The sequence below is a fragment of the Littorina saxatilis genome, linkage group LG17 (assembly GCF_037325665.1).
Source record: "Littorina saxatilis isolate snail1 linkage group LG17, US_GU_Lsax_2.0, whole genome shotgun sequence".
Classification (NCBI taxonomy): domain Eukaryota; kingdom Metazoa; phylum Mollusca; class Gastropoda; order Littorinimorpha; family Littorinidae; genus Littorina; species Littorina saxatilis.
In genome coordinates this window covers 44335681-44360547 of record NC_090261.1, presented here as the reverse complement: position 1 = coordinate 44360547, position 24867 = coordinate 44335681, and the positions used below count along the sequence as shown (strand labels likewise).

The 24867-nt window shown below is 47.9% G+C and overlaps 1 protein-coding gene across 1 annotated transcript in view; it reads right to left on the bottom strand.

The window, feature by feature from the left end:
- The window catches only part of LOC138953165 (nesprin-1-like), a gene marked incomplete in the record, with an annotated part of 316807 nt that overhangs the window by 189060 nt on the left and 102880 nt on the right, over positions 1–24867 (bottom strand). The window contains 17 exon segments of the mRNA XM_070324965.1: positions 44–232; positions 735–872; positions 1212–1376; positions 1875–2027; positions 2491–2817; positions 3076–3240; positions 4823–4963; positions 5366–5527; positions 5990–6154; positions 6673–6837; positions 13375–13527; positions 14007–14150; positions 14881–15063; positions 15485–15649; positions 16033–16185; positions 23899–24066; positions 24532–24687. Coding sequence (XP_070181066.1) covers positions 44–232; positions 735–872; positions 1212–1376; positions 1875–2027; positions 2491–2817; positions 3076–3240; positions 4823–4963; positions 5366–5527; positions 5990–6154; positions 6673–6837; positions 13375–13527; positions 14007–14150; positions 14881–15063; positions 15485–15649; positions 16033–16185; positions 23899–24066; positions 24532–24687 — 2892 coding nt within the window.

Sequence of the window (24867 nt, the reverse complement as noted above, 5' to 3'; positions counted from 1 at the left end):
TTCTCCACAGTAACTAAAACAGTATCTTATTGATGTTACTTACCCGGTACTTGTCAAGCTGTGCCTTGCGTTCCACCAGCAGAGCCCTGGGTTCAGGGTCGGCACGCAGGGTGTTTTCAGTGTCGGCCAGCCAGCGCACCAGGCTTCCATAATACTGTTCGTAGTCGTGCCATCTCTGCTGCACTCCCTCCAGCAGTGTGGTGCACTCCTCAATAGACTTGTTCAGTTTCTCCTGCAGGAGGAACACACAGTCAATAAAACGTTGTTCATTTTACAATTTGTGTGTTAATAATTGTAATGCAAAGAAGTGTCAATGCTTTCTCTTTGAATTTTGCAATGCTTGAAGCTGCTGATAGTTATCTCCCCCCCTAATACTCATCTAACACCCTCAACAGTGTTGCCATTTGAGACAGACTTTCTCAGTTTCTATTGCAGAATGAAATGTTAACACAGTTGCAATTTCACAAGCTCAGGCCAGGCGCTCACCTAACGCCAGCAGGACAGACGACGCACTGCAGATTATTGAGGTAATTCTTTTTTCCCCAGCCCGCTACACGTTGCGTGAAAAGAAAACAGGCCAAGTACTCGTCATAATCCCTATCGCAGTATGCAGTGTAGTGGCGACTGCGCAGATGTATTTTGCCCTTAACTGTTGTGTAGTTTTTGTATGTTTCGCGTTACTGCATGTAAAGTAAATAAAGCTTGAAACAGAGAAAACAAGTTGGAATCCTTACCCAGTCGTTGGTGAGCTCTGTGACCTGCTGTTCAATGAGTTTCTTGCCCTCAATGGAAGTGTTGGGTAAGATTTTCTCTGCCTGGTCACACACGTAGTTGACTTTGGCCAGACCATCGTCCATGCTGGCAGTCACATCCTGTTCACAAACATACAAAATCAGCACAGTGCACGATAACGGTTTTGTTGGTTTGCTTTTTTTGTTCTGAAGTGTTGATATAAAACAGGAAAATGTACTAAAGTTGCTTCTAAATCTTTGTTACAACACTTTTGCGACTTTTTTGTGTGCTAATGTGGGCAACTCTCCACCACAAGTTTTGCTTCCTTTTACTTGTTTTAACTTTGTCTTCTTTCTGGTTTGGTTTGGTTTGGTTTGATTTTGTTTGTGTGTGCGTGCGCCAGCTTGCATGTGTGTGTGTGTGTGTGTATTTCTTTTACATCTGTCTACACAACTGATAGCATACATGAGAATTCTTACCTTGATTTCTTCAATCCTGTCCTGGATGACGTGCCAGTCGCCAGAGGTGTCACTGCAGGTAGCTACACGCTCCATCATGTCGGCCAGCCAGCGACTAGCACCGTCCAGAGTTTCATCATACTGCTTGTGGTCGTCCACATTGTCCTTCAGACGCCCAACCATCGACTGCAACGCCAAACACAGAATGAATTAGATTCAAATTCGTGGGAATTACAGCTGCTGCAAGAAATGACTAGCACAGTGCATGCACACCACCCAGTACAGCCTCAGTAGAAATGAATATGCCTCACTTAACTACCGCAAAACCAACTATGAGCATTATCTGAATCTGACTGATGGGTTGTTATCCGATTAACATGGGGTGTGTGCGCAGACTTATGTTATTTCTAGATACATAGGCTGGTGCAGACGGAATTCTTCTGGAGTTGCCACACAGACTTGCGTTTCAGTGAGGTAATTCAAGTCTCTGTGCTGGAAGAAATGACTGACCTAATGCTGCACTTTTTTAAAGCACTTGTGATCATGATGAGCTGTGACTAAAACCACCCTGTCTCAGCTCGCAGGAGCTTTGAAACTCTCACTGGTTTCCCTGTCACAGAAGTAATACTGTCATTATAATCCTCCCCTCATACCCTCATCCCACAACACAGTGATGTGTCTCACCTTGGCACTCGAGCAGAGTGACTGGTATCTGGTGTAGAGCTGCATCATGTTGTTGGACACGCGGGGGTCACTGGAACGCTGCACGATGGCGTCGCCCTTGTCCCTCACCTTGTCCAGCTCCGACTTGTGCTTCACTATCTCATCATACAGGTCCTGAAATGTGTACATGCACGGCGTGACAATCCAGAAAGAAATACTTCAGAGTTCGGAAATTATACAGTTCCCCCCTCTCCCAACCTCCCCTCCCCATCCCCTCACCTTACCACCCAATCCCCCACTCCACCCTGCGTACCTGATCAAGGAGTACAGTTTGATCATCTGACAATGTTTCAGGAATTGCTACAAGATGAAGACTATGATTGAAGACACAAAATATGACAAGTGACAGCTCTTTCTACCAACAGACATTTTCACGGATAGAAGTAACTTCAACATAGCCATATATTTTTTCTGTTTTCAGGATTTATCAACAGACACATACAATAATCCCAATGCTCAAAAATTGGGGTCATATTCTCCCGGTAGAAAGCTAGCTAGTAGCAACAAAATTCATGCTACATATGCAGGAAGATTCTAGCAAGCTCGGACTGAATGCAACAAAGAAAATTCTTCTCACCTCTCCCTCCTGCAAGTGTTGTTGCTTGCGAACAAGGTTAGGCCTGGGTTCCATGAATTTCTTGACCTTGTTGTCCATACGCTCCATCCAGCCCATGAAGCCTGTGTGTTCATCGTCCAGCTGCAGCCAGTTGGCGATGCAAGACTCCAGGTTACTCTCCACGTCCGCAACAGCGGTGGAAAACGTGGCCCAGTCATCACGGAGTGATTGAACTTCTCTGTGGATGATTTCCTGGCCTCGTGGCGCTGTGGTCTGACACACACGATCACCCAGTGAAGCGCAGCGGTTCAGCATGTCCTGTCCTTGCTGCAGGTCTGATTTGAAGTCCTGTTGAACAAAATCATTTGCTCTTTGAAAACTCTCTCCACGGTCAGCAAACTTCATTACTTTCTATGTATTATCTTTATCAAGACTACTAATTGCCACACAAGCAAAGCCATAAAAGAACCCAGGAGTGTTGCCTCAACAAAAACCAAGGCAACAAACACTTGATTTTTTTAACTTAACAAGGAAATTGTTAACTTCTCTGATGTATATGTAATATTTTCTTACCACACAGCCAACATACAAAGTAGTGGCACTCACCCTGAGTTGCTGCAGTCTGTCCTGGAGGGATCGCTTGTCCCCGGAGTAGTCGGAGAGTCTCTGCAGGCGATGCTTGGTGTTGGCCAGCCAGTCCAGGCAGGCGATGTAGGCCTTGCGGTACTCCTCATGGCTTGACACCTGGTCCTCCACCTTGCCCACCACATCCTGAACCACAGAGAGACACATTCATCAGTCATTTATTTTTATTTATATGAAGTCTTATATCGCGCGCGTATCTCCAGACTCGGACTCAAGGCGCAGGGATCTATTTATGCCGTGTGAGATGGAATTTTTTACACAATACATCACGCATTCACATCGACCAGCAGATCGCAGCCATTTCGGCGCATATCCTACTTTTCACGGCCTATTATTCCAAGTCACACGGGTATTTTGGTGGACATTTATTTTATCTATGCCTATACAATTTTGCCAGGAAAGACCCTTTTGTCAATCGTGGGATCTTTATCGTGCACACCCCAATGTAAGTGTACACAAAGGGACCTCGGTTTTTCGTCTCATCCGAAAGACTAGCACTTGAACCCACCACCTAGGTTAGGAAAGGGGGCAGAAAATTGCTAACGCCCTGACCCAGGGTCGAACTCGCAACCTCTCGCTTCCGAGCGCAAGTGCGTTACCACTCGGCCACCCAGTCCTAATACATACAGGTAAACTGATAGGTACTTTTCCACAGTGGAACCCCCCTTTAAGACCCCTTCATTTCAGACCTCCTCCTTTTTAAGACCTTGCTTTTTTAGATTTCCTGTTCATAACCTCTGTAAATTACCCCCATTTTTAGACCCCTTCCATTTTGAGACTTGATTTTCTCACATTTTTTAAGGTCTAAAAAGGGGGTTCCCCTGTACTCCTAAAAAACCCTGACTCACAAAGTAATTTAATTATAACTGCTGTAATCGTTCCTTCCGTGTGCTATTATCTGTATTCTTTTTTTTCTTTCTCCTGTGTTGTCTCATCCTCTGTGCGCCCTGAAAGAGATCTCCGGGTCGAAATTGCCGTACCTTGTCTCATCCAGCTGTGATCCCGCCTTCGTATTAATGTGAGGGCAGTACTTTTTTTAAACTTTCAATATTGACCATACGTTTTGCATAAAACACCAATAATGAATTAAAAATACATCAGAAAATTATTTCCTCACTATACACAATAACCCCTCATTCAAAGGCTGACATAGTCCTATTTAATTAATTTAATTACTTCCAGGGCTTTTCCCATTGCTGCGGGGATGTATAAATTAAGCTTCCTGCAAAGTGTTAGGTTTGAAGTCCTTACCAATTACGAGAAATAATTAATTCTTTATTGCATTGTTTAGTTCTCCAGGACTTGGGCTATTTTTAGACCGTTGACGTCACTTCGTGACGATTCGTAAACCAAAGATGGCGTTTGAGACTGTTCTGTTTACATTCGACACTATCAACACCACTTTGCAATACTGAAATAATTTTTTCTGTGTTCGAAAGCTACAGCCAATCGTTATTATATCCCCTTAGGTACAGTTTTATAACATTATTGGCACATGTAAACAATATGAATTAATTAATGAACGCTACGAATATGGCAGCCTTTAATAGAGGCAGTCCAAAAGGCCCACCACAAGAGCAAACGCATCGATTATGTCATCAACATTTACCTCATACAGCAGCAGCTCCCATTCCTCATTATTCTGAACATGATCACCCTGCAAATCTGTAAGACTAGTGGTCTAGGGACACTCTACTATCACTCATACCTTGCAGGCCTGCTGTAGTTTGACATAGCGTGTCTGTAGATCGGAGACGTTGGATCGAGGAACTCCATCCTTCACCTGAGATGCTTTCTCCTCCAGTTTGACAATCAGATCTTTGTGGGAGGTAATGTCTGCTTGAAGGGCCTGGAAGAAAAAGAATCAATCCGAGAATTATCCGGTGTACTTCAAGACAATCATAAAAGAGCTTTCCTTCAACAACACTGCATGGTTCAAAACATCACTAACTAAACCTACTCACAAGGGTGCATGCAAAATAGGGTTCAGGCCAGCTTCAAGGCCTTCTTCAGTTCAAAATTAATCCCAGAACTTGAAAACATGTAAAGCATTACACAATTTGCTAACGTGATCATAAGTCACAGAAACATAAAAGATCTCAACTTTTGGAATGAAAATGGGCTTGAGTTACAGAACATAAAAGAACATAAATGCTCCTAACCTGTCACTAAGTCAAGTTTCTTCAAAAATCATTACAAATATATACAATAAAAACATATAAAAGTAGCCTAGCATAGAGGCAACAAATACCTTGTATTTTTCCAGACTAGATCTCTTCTCGGGCAGGTCAGCCTTGAAGTCCGGGTCAGCCGCCAGTCGGTTGTCCACATCGTTCAACCACTGTGTCAGCTGGTGGTGCAGGCGATCAAAGTCGTCCCAGTGCGACAGGGCTGCCTCTAGGTTACGCTTCACCTGTTGAGAAATGATATCAACTGAGTGTAAGTATGGGATGATACTTCTATTTTTTTGTTGTGTGTGTGAGAAGCTTTCTTTACAAAGAATTTGACACAGGGCTAAAAGCCAAGGGCTAGGCTAACTATGTTCTTGACAAATCTGTTAGATACTATAGATGCATGTATGCAGCTTTGTCATACTGACACCAACATACTGAGAAAAGTTACACTGTAAGCAAATTCAAGACTCCTGGACAATTCCGTGATTCAGCAGACAACCACAAAAACACTTGTGAAAGGGTGATAAAAATAAAGAAATTTAAATTGTCAACTATCTGTAGAAGCAGAGTACTTTGCCCAACAGATGATGGTCTGATAAACGAGTGTGCACAGATGTCAAACATTCTTCAATCGAAAAGAAACTTTATCATTGTCTCCCTCTTCTATTCCGGTACTGTACTCAATTTGCCACACTGCTTACCTGCGAGAGCTCAGTGAGAATGTTCTCATAGTCTGCCTTGGCTGTCTCCGTCTCTTGGCGAAGGGACTGACAACCCTTGGTGTTGGTGCTGGGCAGTGTCTTCTCTGAGCTGTCCAGCAGAGAACGCAGCAAGCTGTGCCCATGGTCCAGGGCTGCCTGTGTTGCCTGTGAACGCATACATCAAAGTTTGATCTGTAACTGTGCAAAACACCACTAAACAAGCACAACATGAGGTTAGTGTGTGAAATATTGTTGAAGGCATTAGGTCCTTGTGGCCATGAACATCGAACGCAGAATAAGAAGAAGAAGAGTTAGGTCCTCAAAGCAGATCAAACATCAATGCAAAGAAGCATTGGTCCACCAAAACTGCCAACAGAACATCACATTTCCAAATTGTTCTCACTGAATATATAAAAAAAATATATAAAAAATTGGATTCCATTGGTATATACCCATATCAATGTCACAGATCAGAAGCACAAATGCTGTAAAACTGTGGTCACTTTATGACTGCAGTGGAAAATTTTGTTAGCAGGCATGCAACTCTTTTATAAAATGGACACCTCTTTATTCAAACTGTTCCTCTTCATGCAAACTTTCCAGTAATCAAAATTCTCCCCACTTTACCGACAGGCTGCCATTATTAAGCAATGTTTATCTCCTATAACCAAACGGTAGCTTACGTCCAAGTTGGTGAGCCTGACATTGACGTTGTCCTTGGAGCCTCTGACGTCCTGCACGGCCTTGATGTGCTGCTTGGTCTCCTTCAGCCAGTCGCAGAACTGACCCTGGTTCTGTCGGTACAGGCGGTGGTTGTTGTACGCTGCCTCCAGGTTGTTACACATGTCCTGCAATGCAAAGGAGTAACCATGCATTAATGTTTGGCATACAAAAATATAAAATTTCAAAAATAAATTTTGATTTAATTAACCCCTTCACTGCCCACCCCGTATGTAATACGTGGTCATTTTCGGTTTGCCCTACGCCCATAACCGTATCTTATACGTGGGATTTGTGTCAACAACATTTCAGGAAATTTCTGAAAACTAAATGGGAGGTAACCACTGTCCAAGTACTTGTAGGGGTTCTATACACAGTTCTTTCCCATAGACCGTTCGGATAATGCTGTTATACTGTGGCAGTGAAGGGGTTAATATACTTACCAACTCACATAGATAGCATTAACTTCAGTTAAAGTGCTAGGACACTGAACTACGCTTCACCCCAAAGGGGAAGCAACCCCCTAAAAAAGAACGGCATTGACCTATAACCCAAGCTATACAAGAGTCGAGGTCATACCGTCACGTGACCTATCACGCGTGACTCGACCACCGCCTATGTTAGAAACTCACTCCTACTGAAGTGATCTGTTCATTTTTAGGGAAACCCTAAGCAATAACTTCGTTTTGTGATAAGACATGGAAGCACTCTTACATGGCAACGTGGGGAAATAACTCTGAAACAAAAACCGAATGCCATATAAGGCATGGTCCTTGGTGATTATTTACACTACCGGTGTACTGCGCCTGCGCAGGATGTATACCGGTGAAACTCATTCCGTATTGAAACATATAACCCCTTAAAAAATTTGCGGGGCAGGCTGGGAGGGAATCCAATATGTGAGTTGGTAAGTATATTAATTAAATCAAAATTTATTTTTGAAATTTTATATTAAATTACATATTCTTACGCAACTCACATAGATAGCAGATTGCTAATTTAGGTGGTGGGCAAATGAACTCATAGTTAACATTTTGCAAGTATCTGGCCTGTAGCTACAATAGCTGGCAAACCGAAAATTACTGTTCTGCCGAGCACCAGATACGTTCCTAGGAACACATAAAAAGACATCTTCTGCAGAAGATGTCTAGTAGATGTGTATTAAAACAGCGGGTACTTAAAATACCCCGCCGATAGAAAACTCATGACTACGTCCTTGAACGGTCAATAAGCTGCATTCATGACTTATGTAAGTCTCTCAGACTTGAGAACAGATAAAGAAGAGGCCTATACACTCTGACCTCTTGAGCCCGTGCTGCCTGAAAAGGGAGGACTGACTGCCCCCCCCCCCCCCCCCCTTTTCCCTGCCACCACTGTAGGCATGCCTAATCAATGTGGCAGTCCATTTAGCTAAAAGTTGACTTCACTAAATCATTGCCTCTAGAAGTGTTGATGGAAATAAACAAAAGCCTTTGTTCTGGTGATCTAAACAGATCAGTTTGTTTGTTTATTTGTTGCTTAACGTCCAGCCGACTACGCAGAGCCATATCAGGACGAGGAAGGAGGGGATGAAGGGGGCCACTAGTCAAGCGAGTCAGAAATATATTTAAGCTCGAAATGAACAATTGGTTAAATATGGCTCTAGCAGAGCCAAAATATTGCAAATTGGTAGAATTGTATTATCGGATCTGGTTACTCCTGTTTCTGCTTATTTGTCAGAAATTTTGAATTAAACCTAAGCGCTATAGATCAGTCTTTCTCCAAAGAGATGTCTAAAGCAAAAACCAGACAGAAAATGCACTTACTCGCACTTCTCTCAGAAGCTACTAGAGTAAGTATGACGGCTTCCCGTATTTAGAATAACAAGGCTAATTTGTCAAGGATTAAACAATCCGAACTCAAAAACTCCGAAACTGGGAGCGAATCCCAAGCCTGGACTGGAGATTTGCTTTCAGCAAACCAAAGGGAGGTTCCCTTAATCACGCTGGCTAAAAAGAACCCAAGTGAAAAAATTTTGCGACCTAGCTGTGTCAGTGCAACTGATATCGCATAAAGTCTTAATTCAGAGACGTGGGAGAAAATTCGGAAAGCCAGGATAGGTGGTTCGCCACCCGCATTGAACGGAGAGAAGTGGAGTTCTTTCCGTTAATAGTACGCCAATTGTTCCAAGCCAGTCAAAGTGACACAAAAACGAAGACGCTGAACCCCTATGAAATCTCTAGACCAAATCCAGAGTTGAGGCAGAAGCCCCTGAGCGTCTCAATGATTCCCGTACAGTAGACACCCGTGTGGCTCGAGTGTAAAAACAAAAACAAAAACGGCGCCCTCTTGCCAGCCTAAAGGACTGGCAACCAAGATTGAGTGGGCCCATAATGTGCGACCAACAGGCCGCTCAAAGTAAAATTGAGAGTATTATCCGGGAACGGGGAGACGAACATTTAGCAGAAGGTGATAGTACCGAGAGGCAAACCTTCTACCAGCGGCTTCTCCAAATTCACCAGAAGGAGTAGAAGCGTGTAGCGAGATAGAGTCCAATCCAAGTGGACATTCCTGGCCGGCTGACTAGAGTCTGCCAAGACCTAGAGCCTCTCAGAAAGGTACCTCCCTGCTAATAAGATTTCGTGGTGGTAAAAGCCACATCAAAACCTCGCATGCTCGCTGTGGCAGTGATAGGGAGCGAGATGCCACCCCCTGCTTATTGAGATAAAAGACCACTGTGGTGTTGTCTGATTGAATCAACACATGTTATCCCCTGACAAGAGGAAAGAATTCCACAAGAGACAGAACTGCTTCCCTGGTGGAGAGAGAACCAACGGGAACGCCCTGTATGAGCAGTGGTGTGAGAATCCAAAGATTGGTTGTGTCTGTGAACCAGTCAAGAAAAGACACTAACATGTTCCGGCTCTTCATTTGATTGCTTAGAAAACGAAACCAGAGCCCCGAAGATCTGAATTAAATAAAAAGTAGCCACTTCCGATCTATTTTGTATATCCGAAAGTGGAAGTAAACATAGGCACGATCTATATAAGTGACCCAACAGGAAGGGCCCCAGTGCCTCCCTCAATAAAGTGAGAGTCCTAATCGCCCCTCCAGCCGCTGTGGGAAAACACAGAGGCAGAGAGAAGAGTGGCCGAACGCTAATACTCCAGTTGACAAGTGCCAAGAGTATGCAAGAAAGCGTGCTATTGTTTGCCCACTGAACCCTACCGCTAAATCGCCTCGAGGAGATAAAGTGGTGGGTATTTGGCAACGTGCCATGCCAAGAAGAAGATAAAAAACCAAAGCTGAGAACGGCCAGCTTAGCGCTTTTCTCTGATAAGAAAAGCCGAGGCCTGCCGTGGGCTTTTCCTTTTGCTGTGAGATTCTCTCTGTTAAAGAGCCCGCGTGCAAAGAGGAGGATTCGCAAAGAAAACCCTCGAGCAAGGAAGAGATTTAAGTCTCACCGACAGAACAATACTGTCGGCCGAGGCCTTTTCCCAGACGAACAGCGAAGCTAAACCCTTTGAATATGTGTGCCGACAGAACACAAAGGCATCCCGTGAGTACGAAACCGCACAAGGGAAAGAACGAATCAAAGTCTTGTACCAAGACGATAATAGAAAGAAGTGCGGCCACGATCTTCCACAGCCAGGAGATCATTGTTCTTGCCAACAGACAGTTTCTCCTTGCTATGAACCTTAAGATGTATGATCGACAAGTACGGTGCAACCGGAAGCGGTTCCGTAGTACGAAGAAAAGAATAAACTAAGTTCTTAGGCTTGGTGTAACCTAGGCCTACGGATATCGCTCAGCGAGTGAAGCGTTACTTGAGCGGGTGACGCAAGCGAAAGCAACGCCGCATCGCTGCCCACAAAGGAAGTGATAGAAAAAAAGAAACATATGAGAAAACTTCCACAAGTTCAAATTCTAGAGCCAGACAAGAAAGCGTCCCTGCGTGTGTAAACCGCATGTGCGTACAACCGTGCCGCGACTGACATTTGTCCGGCTGAAACCTTAGCCAAAGAGGCCAGGAGTATGAGGACGTCTTTCACGCTAGAGTCGTTTCGAAAATCGAAAGGATTCAACGACCCCGCGACCGACCGCGAAAGAGATCGAAGAAGTGTCTCTGAAAGAGACGCAAGTTCCAACGAGTATCTTCCCGTTTCATCCAAACCAAGTAATGCGCCTTCAGAGTAAGCACAATGTTTTGTCCAACTATAGACATCTTCCCTGAGATTAGCCAACTCCGGAGTGACCGGAAGCGGTGCACTCGGCAAAGCGTAAGTCTCAATAAGACTGTGATGACGACGGGAGAGAGCAAACTTGCGTGAATGAAACGAAGTGCTCGCTTCCGTAACTGGTCTGAGGCAAACCATGGCTGAGCAGCATCAGGAACCTGACCGTGTGCAGCCAGTAAAGGCACAGTATCCACAGGCAAGCTATTCTCAGAACCCGAAGTTCTAGCCAGCACCTTGGAAAGTTCGTAAGCAACAGAAGGAGACTCGCTAAAACGATATCCCTGAACTTCCGTTAAAGCAGGGCGGAAATCACCCACCACTGAGGGTGGTGGTGCCGCAGAGCTTGCCATAGCTGTCACCCCTTCAGCGAAGTACTTGGCAGACACCTGAGCTGCAGTAACCATAGCTGGTTAAAGTTTGAGTGACAACTTGACATCAACTTCCTCCTCAGAAACTGAGTGAGAATCGTCGAACTCCGAATCTGCTGAGGCTGGACCGTGAAATTCGCTGTGACAAGCTGCGTCACTAAAACGATCCACCACAGGCGAGGCTGATTGCAAAACGGAAGAACCGTGCAAAGCCTGCCCGAAAGCAGCTTCCTGCCCAAAAGGAGGAAGTTGAGACATGTACACATTCACCGAGACATAAAAGTCTGCCCGTGAGTACATCTGTCTCGTTGTCCGGTGTCGACCCCCCGTGAGTTCCGCCTCTTAAAAAGAGCGATAGCCTCCGGGAGAGTCGAACTTTCACTCCCCAGCCTCAGCGGGGGAGCTACTAGTTCCGGCCCAACTTGTTGTCCGGTGTTGACCCCCCATGAGTTCCGCCTCTTAAAAAAGAGCGATAGCCTCCGGGAAAGTCAAACTTTCACCCCCCAGCCGCGGCGGGGGGGCTACTAGTTCCGGCCCAACTGGAACACTTTCACCAGAGAACCTGGCTACCGGTGAACCTGACTAACCTGTAGAGCGTGAACGCTCCTCGTATGAAGTAAACACACTCCTCTGCGTGCACGTCAGCCGAAGAGACTGTGCATGAAGGCGGAACCTCGATGCGTGACAACAAACTGCGTCGCCCACTCCCGCCGGGAGCGAGCGCAAACTCGACGAATGGCAACATGTTATACATTTGGGTCGAAAATATCTCAAAAAGGGAAGCAAACTATCTTTAACACAAGTAATCTCTTTCCCACTGCGTTTGCCTTGGCTGAAGTAACCTAAATTTAACCTGCTTCAGCACTGGCATGATTGGATTCATAGGGTCCAAAATTTAACAGACATTCTTTCTTTCTTCTTTATATGTTGTTTAACGTCGTTTTCAACCATACAAGGTTATTTAACAGACGCAAAAGTTAGAGAAGCTGGGTCAAGAACGGAAATGGTAGTGCCTTTGCCTTTCTCTTTATGCGAAACGTAAAAGGAGAAACCTCAGCAGCTACTGACTAGTCTGTGGTTTCTAATTCTCCTTGTCAGCCATTGCTGACAAAAACCAGTCTGAGTTATGATATTGATAAACAACAATCAGACCGAACAACGGAGAAAGAAAGAAACGCAAGCAAAAGCAAATAAATTAGAACGAGCTCACCCAAACTTGTGCATGAGAAGCAGGGACCTGTAGACGGGGTGAAACACTGTCCAGAAGACAGTAGGCTAAAAGCCTGCAGCGTAGTGTAAAAAGCGTCCGAGCTACTTGGTGGCTGAAGTAGGAGTGAGTTTCTAACATAGGCGGTGGTCGAGTCACGCGTGATAGGTCACGTGACGGTATGACCTCGACTCTTGTATAGCTTGGGTTATAGGTCAATGCCGTTCTTTTTTAGGGGGTTGCTTCCCCTTTGGGGTGAAGCGTAGTTCAGTGTCCTAGCACTTTAACTGAAGTTAATGCTATCTATGTGAGTTGCGTAAGAATATGTAATTTAATCTGTGGATGAAAATGTTGTTTATGTATCACAGACAGTCTCAGATCTTCTGCTGACAATAGTGTTTATACATATATCATTGGCTTAGTGAATTAATCTTGCCGAATACATCTTTGGCACTTTCTCTCCTAACTCAGGCCCTCACCACTGAGCCAGCAATCTCTGTAATAGACTACAAGTTTCATGAGAATCACAACCAAATCAGGCCGTAGTGCTAACAAAAATACAAGCTCACATTCACAATCATAATCACTTTGGAGATGAAGGTAGCTTATTCATTCAATGCTTCTTATTTTCTAGGATACCAGAAGCATGGTTGTGAATTGCTCTCACTGTTGTCTTTTATTCAGAGCACTTCGTGGAGTTACGTTCCTTTGCTATTTGACCATAGGCTTCTTGGACGAACCAATAACTCGCACTAAAGAATATCCTCTATGTCTCACAGACGAACAGACAGACAGATAGAGGGACAGGCAAACTCTGTCTCTCCTCCTCCTCCTCCTCCCTACTCTGCAAAGCTGCAATAAAACAATGCTTACCTTGGCGAGAGCGATGATGGCCTGGTACCGTGTGTTGAGCTGGGTGATGGCATGAGAGGTCTTGGCGTCAGCGTTGGTCTGGAGCAAGGCCTGGGCCTTCTCACTGACCTGGTCCAGTGCTGACTGGTGAGAGATCAGCTCCTCCAGCTGGATCTGGTGCGTGGCACAGACAAGTATCTCATGAAACAACCACGTCTTCTTAGCTCATTCAAGTCTTTCATTTTTACCTTATTATGTGATGGTTTCTTGAACTTACACATGCTTTTGATTTATCATGTCCATGTGTGTGCCTTGCTGCATCCTTTGCAACTCCCCCCCCTCCCCCCCCTCTTTTCTTCATCCATATTTCTTTGAAATGTGCAACTTTCATAGGGCTATCTGAGCACACTTTTTTGCCATACTAATCCAAAGCTTTCAGACTGATTTAAAAATTCTTTACCTGAAAACCCTCAAAACAGAACTGCAACATGGAGTGACCTGACCATAATATGTTGAACAAATTCTACTGACCCATCACTTTCTTCATCCTTTCGCTTTTCTCATGCATGTAACGACATGCAACTTAAACTTTGAAATTAAAAATAAAATAGTCAGTATATATATAGGTAAAAAAGATTTGCTCATGGGCTGACCTGATATTCATCCCAGTGGCGCTTCTTCTCATCAACGGTAGCTTTGTGTTCCGTCTCAGCTCTCAGGCGGACCTCTGCTTCTCTCAACCAGTTGCTGAACTGCTGGTAGCTTTCCTCAAAGTCGTCCCAGCGAGACAGACAGGTCTGTGAACAACAGAAATTATACACGTCAACCTTACATACAGGTTTGTGTTGCTGTCACCTTCACAGGTAGGTAGGTATAAACATGGAAGTGTCAACAAAAGTGAGATAAAAACAAAACAAAACATTTGCATGAAAATACTCATGGGCACACAGTGGAAAGTATTCGGACAACAGCTCAATTTTGTGATTCTTTCTTACTGATTTCATCATGAAGTATCACTTTCACAAACTATTGTTTTTCTCTCCTTAATTTCTTAGAATTACCAGCACTATCAGTTACAGGTTTGTTTAATAACCAAGTTGGCAGACAGATTTCTCAATAAACTGTCTAAATACTCCCTTTGTCTCATCAGCCTCTTTTTGTTTGTTTGTTTGTTTGTTTGCTTAATGCCCAGCCGACCACGAAGGGCCATATCAGGGCGGTGCTGCTTTGACATATAACGTGCGCCACACACAAGACAGAAGTCGCAGCACAGGCTTCATGTCTCACCCAGTCACATTATTCTGACACCGGACCAACCAGTCCTAGCACTAACCCCATAATGCCAGACGCCAGGCGGAGCAGCCACTAGATTGCCAATTTTAAAGTCTTAGGTATGACCCGGCCTGGGTTCGAACACACGACCTCCCGATCACGGGGCGGACGCCTTACCACTAGGCCAACCGTGCCGGTTCATCAGCCTCTCCCCCATCCCCAACCCACACATACAACAGTATCTCAAATGCTGACCTCCAAGTCAGCCTGGGCGTCCACCAGGTGGGACCTGAAGTCCTCAAAGTCCTTGGCCATGACCTGCAGCTCCTGGCGGATCTTGGTCTGGCCAGAAGCAGAGGTGCTGGGCAGTGTCGTCTCTCCTGCTTTGGTGGCTTGGGAAAGACGCTGGGTTCCCTCGTTCAGGCTGGCCAGCAGAGCCTGAGGAAATTACCATCACAAGCATTAGGATCTTTATTCTGATTCAATTTCTGTCAATTTCAAGATCAGGGAACGGTTAAGTTTTAATGAACACAATTCATGAAGAACTACAGAAGAATCAAACTGAAGGTGCATACGCACTGAGCTTGTAAAGTCCTAGCTCCTTTCGAGGGTAAAATTCTGAAATACAATCTTCAAACTTTGAGAGATCTGCTTCAAATGGTGCAACGACACCTGACACTCAACTCTCTCTCCCAGATTAATCAAAGCGCCATTAATTGTAATGAATTTATTAATACAACCACCTTCCCATCGAGCCCTCACCCCATCCAATCTACATCACTCAAACTGATGAACCCTCACAACATACACAACTTGAAAATACGATCATACTCTTAATTCAACCAAAAGTGAAGCTTACCTTTGCCCTCTCCAGTTTGGATTCAATGGCTGACTTCTCTCCGTAAGTGTCAGAGCAGGTAGCCAGTTTCTCCATGGCTGTCCTCAGCCAGTTGACAAAGCTGTTGCAGGAGTCATGGAAAGTCTGGTGCTGGGCAACATACTGCTCGTTCTTTGCCAGCATGTCCTGATAGCAACGAATACAGTACAGTGTTAATTTCCTATGCGTCAGAACCAATGAGAATGATTTTGAGAACACTCAAGCCAAGTATATATTTCAAGAAAAAAAAAGTAGTAAATAGGTAAACAACAACAAACTTTTTCTGTTCTACCATCCTTTTTCTGAAAAAATTATGTTTCAAAAACCATATTCCTAATGCTTACAGAAAAGCAATAACAATGAGTATAATAGCATACATTCTTCCTATTCTGCGTATGGGGCTGTGACTCACACGTACACTCATTGGCACGATTGGGCCTTTACGTGCATGTCCGGTGTTTTTTCCCCTCCACCATTATTTTAGGCAGTCATACTCCGATTACAGGGGATAGTAACATCCATGTCCTTACCTTAGCCTGTTCCTTGACGGCGTTGTACCTGGCAGCCACTGTAGATGTGTCTGTTGAGGTCTTGCTGGCAGGGCTTTTCTCTGCAAGCTCAGAGGCCTTGTCTGACATGGACTCGACCATCTGCTCGTATGACACGATGTCCTGGTACATTGTCTGGAGGACAAAGACAGAACATACTCGTCAAATTAGCTGCACACAGGGGCATAAAATAAGCACAAAATAAAGATCTGCTCCTGGAAAGGAACACCCAGAACAGAATCCGAGTGAGCTAGCTCTCCTTATTTTGTAAACTTATCCAGTTGAGAGGAAACATTAGCCTGAAATACTTTACTAACACACAAAAACACCCCTTAATTTTTGTCATTTGTCATTTTTTTAATTCTTTATCTTATCTAGTTTATAGAGAGCAAAGAAGGCGACACTGTAAGCAATAGGAAGGTTTCCGCCAGTTATCTCTCTGAGGTTTTGGGTGCGTGCCCCTTGCGGGGGCAAAAAACATCGAGGTCACAAGCAGGGTCAAGGGGAAGGTCGGCTGGGCGGACAGGAGTATGACGGCTTACTAGTGCCAAAACCTGGTGTTACCCATTATCACGTGATAATTACTAATTAACGCTGTCAGTTACTGTTTTCATCTGTTAGTTACTAATTTTCACGGGAAAATGACTAATTTTTAGTTTCGGCACTAGCAATCCGTCAGGAAGTGAGCCAAAACTAAAAATTAGTAATTAACAGGTGAAAGTTAGTAAGGGGGAAATTAGTAATTAACATGTGAAAATGGTAATTATCATGGGAAAATTACTAATTTTCCCTTGATAATCGAAAATTTTTAATTAAATTTTCATTTGATTAATATACTTACCCGAGTCACATATTAGCATTGACGCAGTCGAGATGCTAAGGTCCCTGAAAAACGCTATCCCGTCTATAGTCTAAGGGAAGCAACCCAAGCTAAAAAAGTAGCAAGCTTGCTACCCTGGGTTGCCTCCCGTAGCGTATGACGCCACAGATCTCGTACCCAGTACGAGACACCCTCATTCGACTTCTAGAATACAAAGAAACTAAAAGCGGGGAAGGTGGGAGGGAATTACCTATGTGACTCGGGTAAGTATATTAATCAAATGAAAATTTAATTAAAAATTTTCGATTAAATTACATATTCTTACTCCGAGTCACATATTAGCAGATAACTCCAACAAGGTGGTGGGTAAGAAGAAAAATTTCAAACTCACCGTTATGATCTGGAGAGGCATTGCCCCGCTGCCACCAGTGCAGGGAGGGTCCGTGAGCCATCACGGCAGACCGCGGCGATGTCTCTCAAGTAGAACGAGATAAAGACGTCGTCCGAACGCCAGTACGCTGTGCGCAGGACCTCGTCAAGTCTTCGAGACCTCAAAACGGCCAATGAAGATGCCCATGCCCGAGACTCGTGCATTCTAGCTGACTCGAGAGGGAAGGCAGGCTGAGCCCCCCCCCTTTGTGCCAGACTCCACACATAGGCTTGTTTTATGAGAGCTGACACCCACCTGGCCAAGGTAGTCCTCGTAATATCTCTTTCCATAGAAGTATTCAAGGAGATAAATAGGAGCTTCTGCGAGCTCGACCTGATGGGCTGAGTGCGAGCTAAATAGGCCTCCAGGGCCCGAACCGGGCAATTGACCATGTCTGGGTCATCCTGCGCCACAATGTGGGACAGAGGCCTCACAAGGACGCAGGGAGAAGGCTGATCCGGTGTCTGATTCTTGGCCAGAAAGGCCTCCCGGAAATGCAAAGACAAGGAGCCGTCGCGCTCTCGGCCAATGTCCTGCGGACTGCCTGAAAGAGCGTGGATCTCGCTACCTCTGCGGGCCGAAGCCAGAAGTAGCAAGAACAGAGCCTTACGAGTAAGGTTCGCGAGGCTAGAGCCCTCCAGAGGCTCGAAGTCCGCCGAGCGCAAGAACTCAAGGACAAGGAAAAGATCCCACTTGGGCAGAGAAGAGCGCTTGACGTCCTGCAAAGACGCGCCCTTAATAACCCCAGCGACGACCCCGCTAACGTTGATGGTATGACCGATCTGTTTAAGAGTTGAGGCGATGGCCGACCTGCGAACCTTCAAAGAGGAGGACGAAGCCCCCTGGGAAGACAAATCCGCTAAGTGATTGGCGACGTGCATCGTACGAGGGGCCACCGGGTTCAGCCCATGAGCCTGACACCAGGTGACCCAGGCGCGCCAATGTGACGAATACACTGAGGAGGTGGAGGCCCTATGTGAGCGCTGCACCAACTCCAAAGTGCGGTCGGAAGCTCCAGACCGCCTCAGAGCGGACCTCACAGTCTCCACACGTGAAGATTGAGAGACTGCGGGTGCCCGTGAGGAACTCCGGTGCGAGGCTGAACGAGTTCGCCTGGTACCAGAGCGAGAGGAATTGGAGGGCCGCGTGCGAGTCTCAGAAGGTCCGGAAACCAGGGCTGAGACGGCCACAGAGGGGTGACCAGAAGCAGAGACGGCCTCTCCAATTCCGCCTTCCTGAGGACTTGGCTGAGAAGCTGGAAGGGCGGGAAGGCGTAAGCCTCCAGCCCTGTCCAGGGGATGTCCAAGGCGTTGGTCGCCCACGCTTCCGGATCGGGGAAGGGGGAGACAAACACCGGAAGGCGCCTGGAGAATCTGGTGGCGAAGAGATCCACCACAGGCTTTGGGGCCACAGCCCAAAGGCGGAGAAGGGCACCATGCGTGATGGTCCATTCTGCCTGCAACACCTCGTCGGAGCGGCTGAGCGCATCCGCCAGTGTGTTGAGACTCCCTGGCAGGTAACGCGCTGAGAGAGAGATCCCCCGCCGGGAGCACCAGGTGAGGATCTCGCACGTTCTGCGGGAGAGAGTGGGGGACCGCGAACCTCCCTGCTTGTTCACATAGGCAGCCACTGTCGTATTGTCTGTGAACAGACGCACGCGCTTGGCCGCCAGGGAAGGGAGGAACGCGACCAGAGCAAGAAACACGGCCTCCAACTCCAGCGAGTTGATATGCCATGTGCTCTGTTCCACAGACCACAGTCCGGAGGCCGTGAGCCGGTCCGTGTGAGCCCCCCAGCCCAGCAGGGACGCATCTGTGAAAAGGTCCATGTTGGGAGGGGGGGAAACAATGGGAACCCCCCTGCATACCCATCCCGAGTCCAGCCACGGGAGGGTCGCAGCCTGGAACCAATCCCCAAGGGGAACCAGAGTGTTCCAATCCACACAAGGAGAGTCCACGAACGGCTTCAGCGTGTGCTGAAGCGGGCGTTTGTGAACTCTCCCTAGTGGAACCAGAAGGGCCATGGACTCCATCTGCCCCAGGATGGAGGCCAGAGTCCGAAGTGAAGCCCGCAGGAGAAGCGAAGTAGAGCGGATGAGAGCCTGGAGCTTGTCCACCCGCTTCTGCGAAGGCTGGACAGTCCAGGTGACCGTGTTGAACGTCATCCCCAGGTAAGTGAATGACTGAGAGGGCACGAGCTCTGACTTCGTATGGTTGACCGAGAATCCCAGCAAGCTGGCCTCCCGGAGAACCAGGAGAGTGTGCTGCCTGCAGAGAGCCTCGCTCTGGCCCATGATGAGCCAGTCGTCGAGGTATGCTCGCAGCCGCACTCCCTGTGACCTCACCAGCGCGCAGAGCTGCCTCACCACCATGGTAAAGATCCATGGGGCAAGGGACAGCCCAAAAGGAAGTGCGCGGAACTGGTAGACTTGACTGGCCCACCGGAAACGGAGCCATTTCCGGTCGGCGGGATGCACCAGAATATGGAAGTACGCATCCGTCAAGTCTATAGAGGTCACCCAATCTCCTGGGCGGAGAGCGTCTCGAACCGAGGCAGGCGTCTCCATTTTGAACCGAATCGTTCTCAGAAAAGTGTTGAGAAACGATAGGTCCAGAACAGGACGCCAAGCCCCCGAAGCCTTGGGGACCGCGAAAAGCCGTCCATAAAACCCCGGGGACCTGTGGTCCGAGACCGCTTCCACCGCGCCCTTCTCCAGCAGAGAGGCAACCTCCGCCTGGAGGACGGCCCTTGCCTCTTGCGAGAAGGGTGGCTTGAAGGCTGGAGGACGCCTGGTTAGAGGGGCCTTGTCCCCCAGCCAGAGTAAGCGGAATCCCGACCTCACAACTCCCACTATCCACTGGCTTTGTACTAAGGTCAGCCAGTGTGACAGTGCCCGAGCAAGGCCCCCCGCCATCACCAGAGTGGAGGGCGGAGGGGGGGTGAAGCCGGGAACGCTTCATTGGGGGTGGGGCTTCGCATTGGAAGAGCCCCTACCCCTGCCCGACGAGGATCTCTTGCCCGACCCGCGGGAAGGGGCACGAGGTCTCTTTCGGGAAGCAGGATGCGCCTGAGCCGAGGACCTAGCCCGCTGAGGCTGAGCCTGCTTAGGAGCAGCCTGCTTGGGAGCAGCCTGCTTCTGCTGCTTCAAGGCCTGAAGCGCAAAAGAAGAGAACTGCTGTTCCCTGTTGGTGTCGATCTCCTGCTTCCTGGCATCAGAGGCCAGGTTGCCGAAGAGAGCACCGTCCACCAAGGGTGAAGACCTGAGGGTGTTCCGAGTCAACTCCTCAGAGAACTGAGAGTGGGCAAGGAACAAGTCCCTCCTGCACGAAACCGCATGGAAATAGTGCAGCGAGGACAGCCTCATCTGTTCTTCGTTCACCCGTGCGAGAGTGGAGAGCAGTGTGGCCACATCCTCCGCGTCCTGCTCTTTACTAAGAGTAAAGGGCGCCAAGGACACAGTCAGAGCGCGAGAAAGCGCCCTAAGCAAGGTCTCGGAAATGGAACTGAGTTCCAGCAACTGTCGGCCCACTTCTTCAGAGGAAACCAGGGTCTGCTCAGAAATAGGCAGAACCGAATCTCTCTTCAAAGGCTTCGTCAGAAGCGGAAGAAGGCCCGGCGTGACCAACAAAGGTCCCCGCGGGAGGGCAAAAGACGACAGAAGGTTCCGAGACGCCTTAGGCCAAGGCAACTTCCTCTGAGCCGCCACGGGCGAAAAGGAAGAAGCCTGCGCAGGAGCGGCAAGATAGTCCAGCGCTGCATCCGGAGCTGTACCGTGTGGCACCAGCAACGGGACCAGCGCCGGCGGCAACCCGCTGCCAGGAGGAGCGGGTTTGGCAAAAAGCTGAGAAAGCTGAAACGCTACAGAGGGTGATTCCTCAAACCGGAAGTAGCCGTTTTCTTCCTTTGCCAACCGGAAGTCAGCCATCGCCGACGGACCAGCAGAACGCAAGACCGAGGACGAAGCTCCCTCCGGAAAATAACGAGAAGTGACCTCTGCGGCGCCCTCCAGCATAGCCCGGAAGCTAGCAGGGGCCTCCACCAGCGTCTGATCGTCGACCAAGGACCTGGAGTCCGAAGCGACGACGGATGAGGAAGGCTCGAAGCCGAAATCCGTTGAATGACGCTGAGGTCCTTCCTGTTGGCAAAAGATGTCACCCGTGTCCTGGCTGAGAGGAAACTGAGGTGCATCAATCACCGAAGGCAGAGGTCTAGAGGGGCTAGCAGCCACCACCGTAGTGTGTGACTGTAGTCCCAAAACAGGCCCAGAGCCCGTATGCCCATAAGGCAGACCATGTCCACAGTTCGCCGGCAACCCAGCGGAAGCAGCGGGAACCGCGGAAAACCCCGGAGGAACCGGAAGTGAGGCAGCAGCAGCAGAGCTAAACCATAGCTGCTGCTGAGCCGCCTGTGGGCTAAAGCCCGAGAGCCCGAAGGCAAGCCCTAGGCCGGAACCGGAAGTGACAGCGTCATGCGAACTTCCGGCCAGACCCCCACTTCCCGTCGAGGACGGAAGCACAGCTACCGGAAACGGCCGCTGAGTAAGGGCATAGCTCAAACCGGAAGGGGCCATGGGCTGCCCGCGAACCGGTGAACTGACACTTCCGGCCGGAGCCGGAAGTGGAGCTGTCGTAAACGACTGCTCACGTAAGGAGCTGCTCGAGCCGGACGGGACCATGGGCTGTCCGCGAACCAGCGAGTAGCTACTTCCGGAGACCGGAAGTGCAGCTGCCGCAAGCGGCTGCTGCGAGCACATACCTTCAACAGGCCGCGTCCCCGAAGGGACACGCTCAGGCGTACCTCCGCAAGCGGAAGCCGCCGAGTACCGGCCAAGGAGGGAAGAAAGTCCCGGTGGGTGAAGTCCATGAAGGTCACGGACACCGGAACCCGACGGCAGAGGCGAAGATCCGGTGTGAGAACATCCGGAAACGGCCGACATCGGAAGCAGAGAAGCCAGCGAAAACTGGTCACCCACCCCCGGCATGGGGGCAGAGCTGGCAAGAGAGTCAGAACGACCCATTTCCTCCCTCACCAGTGTGCGTATCTCTGGAAGTAGAGAGGAAAGCAACGAAGACGCCAGAGCACTAGACTCCGGTGCCGACAAAGGCGTGCGCGTAGGAGCCCTAGGGGCAGAAACGGACACCTGAGAGCCCGAAGGGGTTACTTTAGGAGGAGAAATCGAAACGGAAAAGACAGTATTAGTCTTAGGATCAGAGACGACTACCACGGGGTTCTTACCAGAACCAGAAGCAGAGGATTTAGGCTTGCCGGGGCCCTTGCCCTTACTCTCAGCCTTCCCCCCCTTCTTCTTCTCACCGTCCGCCATGTTAAGACGGCGTGAGCAAAGTAACTACTGAACAAAACTAAGTCCACTGGACGAAAATTCAGCAGAAACAAACTGACTAGCACTAACGCAAAAGCAGCAAAAACGCCGCTACACAAACAGCGCTAAGCAAACATTCACAGTCCGAAAACGGACAGAACGTACAAGTGTAATCAACACGTGCTAGTCACAAAATGGCGACCGAAAAGGAAGCCACGAGCAAGTAACTACTGAACGTAACTAAGTCCACCGGACGAAAAATTCAGCAGAAACAAAGAACTAGTACTAACGTAAAAGCAGCAAACGGCCGCTAAACAACCAGCACTAAACAAACGTTCGCAGTCCGAGCACGGACAGAAACGTACAAGTATAATCAACACGTGCTAGTCCCAAAATGGCGACCGAAAAGGAAGCCACGAGCAAAGTAACTACTGAACGTAACTAAGTCCACCGGACGAAAAATTCAGCAGAAACAAAGAACTAGCACTAACGTAAAAGCGGCAAACAGCCGCTAAACAAACAGCACTAAACGAACGTTCGCAGTCCGAGCACGGACAGAAACGTACAAGTGTAAACAACACGTGCTAGCCACAAAATGGCGACCGGCAAGGCGGCCACAACGAATCTACTGCAGCAACTTCTAAGTCCCAAGGACGTCAGAATCACAGTAGAAACGCGAAAAACAACAACAAGGAAAGATCTCACCAACTGGAAACCAGCTAAGAGAATGAAGACGGGAGCCGAGGCCGGAGGGTGTCAGGCTGACAATCAAAGGCCTAGGAGCGCTAGCGAAAAGACGACCTGTCTCTCTGGCTGAAAGGAGTCGAATGAGGGTGTCTCGTACTGGGTACGAGATCTGTGGCGTCATACGCTACGGGAGGCAACCCAGGGTAGCAAGCTTGCTACTTTTTTAGCTTGGGTTGCTTCCCTTAGACTATAGACGGGATAGCGTTTTTCAGGGACCTTAGCATCTCGACTGCGTCAATGCTAATATGTGACTCGGAGTAAGAATATGTAATTTAATTACAATTATGAGGTTTTGGCACTAGTAAGCCGTCATATAGGAGACTACAATAGGAAGGTTTCCGCCAGTTATCTCTCTCTGAGGTTTTGGGTGCTTAGAGAGTACCGTACCCCTTGCGGGGGCAAAAAACATCGAGGTCACAAGCAGGGTCAAGGGGAAGGTCGCTGGGCGGACAGGAGACTATTGGCTGTACCACTGTCATCCCTATCCGCAAACCACTCAGCCCTCTCAATTTTCCAATCAAGTTCTTTCACCTTGCATCTCTGTAGCTCTGCCTTCTTCTCGCTGAGGTCCGCCTTGAGGTGGGTCTCCCTGAGTCGTTTCTCCATGTCTTTGAGCCAGCGCACCACCTGGTCGTGACTGGCGCTGAAGTCTGTCCACTGCAGTAGGCACGACTCCAGCATCACCTTGGTGTCTGTCACCTGCAAGTATATCATGCAACAGGTGTTGAAAAGAAGTTATTGTACATTCCGCCCTTCACCACCCAACTCCTATTCTTCTTTTTATTTAAGGGGTTGGGGTAACCATGGGATGCGATTGGGGGGGAGAATGAGGTGTTTTCTTTCTAACATCTGCAAGAGTTCCTGGAACATTTTGTGCATTTTTTTTTCTTACCAAAGATTCCGATTCAAATCACGAGCAAGTAACAGTGACTTATAATGTCCAAAATCAATTAATCATCAGATACCCATACGGGACTGCTGTTGTTATAATTTAATTAACAACAAAGTGAAAAAAGGTTTACAGCCAAAACTAAAATCCCATCTCAGTCTTGGGCTCTGACATTAGCAACTCGACACTGTCATACCAGATTCAAGCAAAAACACCCCACTGAGTAAAAAAAATACAAAATACAAAATACAACAGCAAAATAAATGACAGCTTACATGTGACAGCATTTGTTCCCAGTCAGCCTGCAGCGCCTGCAGTTCCTGGCGGATGACCTCGCGACCTTCAGCTGCGGTGTTGGTCATGGTCTTCTCGCCCCAGGTGTTGGCTGTGTGGATCAGTACCTGGCCCTCTTCCTTCATCACCACAAACTCCTGCACACGGAAAAGACAATTTCTTTTAGAGGCTGAGACTGTGTATTTGTTTGTTCGTTCATGGGCTGAAACTCCCACGGCTTTTACGTGTATGACCGTTTTTACCCCGCCATTTAGGCAGCCATACGCCATTTTCGGAGGAAGCATGCTGGGTATTTTCGTGTTTCTATAACCCACCGA